Source organism: Octopus sinensis, linkage group LG5, assembly GCF_006345805.1.
Source record: "Octopus sinensis linkage group LG5, ASM634580v1, whole genome shotgun sequence".
NCBI lineage: Eukaryota > Metazoa > Mollusca > Cephalopoda > Octopoda > Octopodidae > Octopus > Octopus sinensis.
Window position 1 is genome coordinate 92,515,490 of NC_043001.1, and position 5,026 is coordinate 92,520,515.

At 31.4% G+C, this 5,026-nt stretch overlaps 1 protein-coding gene across 1 annotated transcript; it reads left to right on the forward strand.

Moving 5' to 3' along the window:
* The first annotated feature begins 224 nt into the window (after positions 1 to 224).
* Positions 225 to 4,756, forward strand: LOC115212219 (putative acyl-CoA synthetase YngI). Its single transcript, XM_029781058.2, has 3 exons — positions 225 to 349; positions 2,126 to 2,322; positions 3,231 to 4,756. The coding sequence occupies exons 2-3, from the start codon at positions 2,177 to 2,179 to the stop codon at positions 4,732 to 4,734; spliced, it is 1,650 nt and encodes a 549-aa protein (XP_029636918.1). The 5' UTR covers positions 225 to 349; positions 2,126 to 2,176; the 3' UTR covers positions 4,735 to 4,756.
* Positions 4,757 to 5,026: the final 270 nt, after the last annotated feature.

Consider the following 5,026-nt stretch of genomic DNA (forward strand, 5'->3'; position numbering starts at 1 on the left):
ATTCTAGATATATGAATGAATTGCGTGCCATTATCCTGAAGGCGTATGTGCATATGAATGCATGCCTATAAATATATATATACGTACGTACATACCTACCCACCTACTTACATACATACATACATACATACATACATACATATGCACACGCGCACATACATACATACATACATACATACATACATACATACATACATACATACATACATACATACATATATACATATGCATGTGTGTCAATATATGCATATATATATAAGACCTTTTTCTTAGAATAGATACAGTTACAAGAGTATCTTCTTCAGATAACCTTTCTGCCTCTCCTGAGAAAATATTCGAAGATAAAAATGTGAGTACAACAAATTTTTTGACAATTTTCTCTTAGAGATTTTTTTAATATTGCATTAAAACATACTTAATTGATTTAAATTTAATTTTTCTCACCTAGTTTGCATTCAAGTCCTAACCAATTATATTTGTTTTAAAAGTTGCTTTAAAATTTATCTGAATATTCATCAGTTCATTTCTTCTTTGCAAGTTTTCCTCTCTTCCTTTCGCCCACTATTAAGCAATCACAAACATAATTATATACATACATATTAAATTATACTGTGTTTTATTAATTATATTGTATTATATATATATATAATATATATATGTGTGTGTGTGTGTGTGGTGTGTGTGTGTGTGTGTATGTGTGTGTGTATTAGAATAATGTAAATATATGTAATTCGTTATTATATTTATACAATTAAAGACAGTACGTATATATAGATACATTCATATATGTATGTGTGTGTACACATTCATACATATATATATGATATATATATATATATATATATATATTATATATATATATATTAGAAGAAATGAGGTAATCAGAAGATCGGATGGTTTATATTTACAGATATTTATTTATATATTACATTTTTTTACATATATATCATATCACTGAGATCATTAGCGCTTTCTCCCATTCTAGTGGGGTTTTCAGCTATATGATATATATATATAAGCTACATATATAATTTATGCATAATATACGTATCATTTTTAAACGGCAGAATTTACAAAGTGATTCAAGCGTCGAGAGGTTTCGTATATGTCATTTATCAAACTTTGAGAAGATCCGCGCAGAAACGTTCGGCCTTTTGTAACTTCTGCAGATTAATAATAATAAGATATATATATATATATATATATATATATTATATATATATATATATATAATATATATATATATATATATATATATATATATATATATATATTCACGTATTGATTTATAGTCACTAGCGGTGTTCTCCGATGGATTTCGTTGATCCCTCTCTTCTTTTTAGTGTACATAAAAATTCATCAGAATAAAACTATTTGCAGATGATTTTAAGCTTCAGAAGATTATCAAAAAAGATGATTGAATAAGATTCAAGTGCTAGTTTTATGTTGTAAGCCATCGGGTAGGAAAGTAAAGTATACTTTGCTAAATAAGGAAATTTTTTGAATACACTTTTGTCTATCTGTTTGATTTTCATATCTCATAGCCACTTTAAGTGATTGTTTCCAAGGACATGTTCTATTTCATGGTCATATCATTTTTCTTGCTTGTTCAAATGCAAATATGTTGATTAGTGAATAATACGATTGGAGCAAGTTTGTGCCAATTATTTGCAAACTATCTGAGCAAGCATTTACAGTCAGAGACTACATCGCAAACGTTTCTTCACTTTCGCCACACATTCTAAATAGGGTTTGGTTGGCTTCTGATTGCTTGATCCTTGCTGCTCAGGATCAAGCACTCGGAATAAGATTCATCAGAAACACAATATGCCTGAAAGGTCGATGTATTCAAATAAATAACTAAAATTTAAAATAATGAATACATACAAATATTTTCTTTCACATACATCCGTATTTATAGATAGTATATGATGTATAGAAACATTATGCATACACTTTAAGGCTTTTCTACCGTAAATTATCCAGTCGTTTAGGATTCTTTTTCAAACGATTATCACAATTATAACAGATTTTCTTTTATTTTTTGTCAAACAATTGTATTTATAAAATAGAATTGGTCGGTTCAAATATTTAATTATCAATGTCATTTAATTCTGATCAACAGCTTACCATACAAAATTAAATTTGTCCTTGGAAAATTCAAACCTTAATTGAAATGGCAAGTTACTGTCACACACCCTCCAGGCACCCGCTCAACTTTGCCACTATTCCAGAAAAACTACATCAGCTTGCTATCGAAGATCCAGAAAAAGATGCAATAGTTATCTATGACAGCAAACTCCAAAGGACAAGTTTCACAAGGTATGTGTCATTTTCCCGATTTCGACAATCTCTGTCTTTTTCTTATTCTTTTCTTCAAAGACTGATTTCTTTCTCTACTTTCGACTGGAAAGAATTTGCGTGTGTTGGAGCTATCACAGGTTACATAATTTAGAGACATATTTCTACCAGTTAAGACGTCACTGTATTTCATTTTGACCATGGGAAAATTTGAATAAACAAAGCTTAGAGATATTAGTCAATTTGAGTTCGGTATTTCATCGGGAACAGCGTTCGGTACAATTTGCAAGAATAAACATTCTATTGAAACACTAACTCAGTCTTCTGCATCGTGGTTTTCAATTTCTATGTTAGTCCAAGCTAAAAATCCTGTAACACACTCTGTTCAGCTACATCCTTCCTTGGACAAACCTCCTACCATAGTATGAATTAAGTTGCTTTTTACTTGATGGAAACCAATAGTTTAGGTGAGATGTTATTGCAATATAGATCGATTACATACAATGATAATATTAATTGGTGCCAAATGATTTAAAATAAGTCAAAATTTGCAAGTTACTTTAGAATTATTTAAATAATATTTTAGGGTGAAGTATGATTCGCTTATTTCTTACTACTAGAAAATGCACCCTTCACCAAAAATTAGTAGTTCTTAGAAAGCAAATACTGTAGATAAAAAAGTAGATCCCACTGCGAATCGCCTGCTAAACTTATCACTTTTGCATGCAATCCCCCTCGGATTTGTTTCATTCCATTTGCTTAAGGCATAACCATCACATCAAAATAATTCCACACTCGATTAATATTTATTACGCAAATATTCATTCGATATCTAACAGCTAAATCATTTTTGATAGAATTTGTAAACTGTATTTACATAAAATTTCATGATGGATTATATTATATTACTTTTTTCTTTTCTTGTAAAGGAAACAACTCTATGATGAAACGGAGAGTGTTGCTAGAGCCCTTGTCAAACAAGGAATCAAGAAAGGTGATCGAATTGCCCTCTGTGTATCGAACTGTGTGGAGTGGATTGCATATGACAGCGGCATTATGATGGCAGGAGGGTGTTCAGTGAGGCTGTTTGCTGGACAAGCCGATTTTTTACCCATGTTAGAAGATTGTGTGGCAGTAATTTTTGACTCAGAGCCAACATTTTACAACAAATTACTTAAAGTAGCAAATATCTTAGAAGATGGCACTGTAATCAGTGAAACGTACTCAAAACTGCGTCTTGCTATTACTGTTGCAAACACAAATTCAGATATTAAAGGTTTATCTTTAGATGAGATGAAAGAAACGGCAAAGAACGATCTGAACATAATTCTTCCTCGAGTGGACCCCGAAGATATCACAATTATTGCACAAACATCTGGATCAACAGGAAAACCTAAGCGGGTTACTCATAGTAGTTTTGATATTGTTAATTGTTCCGAGATGTTTTGTGATCTTTATAATTTAACTGGCGACGATGCAGTTTTCATATCCCGTTATTTTGGCTTTGGAGGAGGGTACCCTTTCCCGTTTATCGGAAATGGATCTAAATTTGTCGACGCAGAATTACGTAGCATAAACTACCCAAAAGATTTTTCTAAATATAGAGATCTCGCGAAAATAGAGGGCTGTACTTGGTTGAATATGCTTCCGTCAGATTTACGTTACTGCACGGAAGGAAAAAATGTTGCACCTAACATAATGACAGGAGGTGATATAGCTTCTTTTGACGCGGTGAAACAAGGTTTAAATTGGGCATCGACGATTGATTACCATTTAGCAAGTGCTGAGACTCTTTTAATTGGATCAATGACGATAACCAAGCATAATATAGGAGATTATGTTCCTGGAATAATTGGTCGACCATTTCCTAATACTGAAGCTAAAATTGTGGATGATAAAAACTGCATTGTCGACATCGGTCAAGAAGGTTATTTATGTGTTCGAAGTAAATGGTGCACAAAAGTAACTACTAATGGAGAATCTGTTCAACAAAATGGATGGTTTAAGACAAGAGACATATGTAAAATGAATGAAAAGAAGGAAATATTTCTGGTTAGCAGAGATGATCTGTTCATTCAGAAAGAAACTAGAAAAATAGGAATTACATTTGTTGAGCAGCATATGAAACGTCACCCAGATATTGATGACGTCATTCTTGTCCCTGTGCCAGATGAAGATCTTCAATTAAAAGCCTGTGCTTGTGTCATTATGAAATCTGGAAAAAAATTTGATCAGAAAAATATTCTTCAATTCTGCATGGAAAACCTTCCTCAGCCAAAGGATTTTGACTATATATCATCAAACCCTGATTATATTATACAGTTCGACAAATTTTCCAAATTGATAAATGGCAAGGTTGACAGAATCTCAATAAAGGACATGGCAATTAAATCTCTCGTTCAATCACATTCTTTGTGTGCGAAAACAAAATAATCTAATCCAGGGAATAAGGATTGCTTCCACTTTTAAATTTGTTAACCAGTTTTGTTATTTTAGAAATATTAAAATGCAATTTTGTTGAAAATATAGAGACCATTAACCAGAAGTTAGCTTAATACCAGGCGATTCATATTCAATTGTTCTTTATATTACTGCATTAAAATCATTGTTGTATCGATTTGACCAATACGAATCCTTTTGCATTATAAAATGACTATTCTACTACATAATACTGTAACTTAAATTCTATTTTTTTCTAATGATTTTGAATTCATATTCGTGACAC

What these genes read in the sequence shown, in the direction of transcription:
- LOC115212219 (XM_029781058.2), top strand. Translation starts at nt 2,177, where the DNA reads ATGGCAAGTTACTGTCACACACCCTCCAGGCACCCGCTCAACTTTGCC. An exon ending in CAAAGGACAAGTTTCACAAG is followed by an intron (nt 2,323 to 3,230) that starts GTATGTGTCATT and finishes TTTCTTGTAAAG; the next exon opens with GAAACAACTCTATGATGAAA.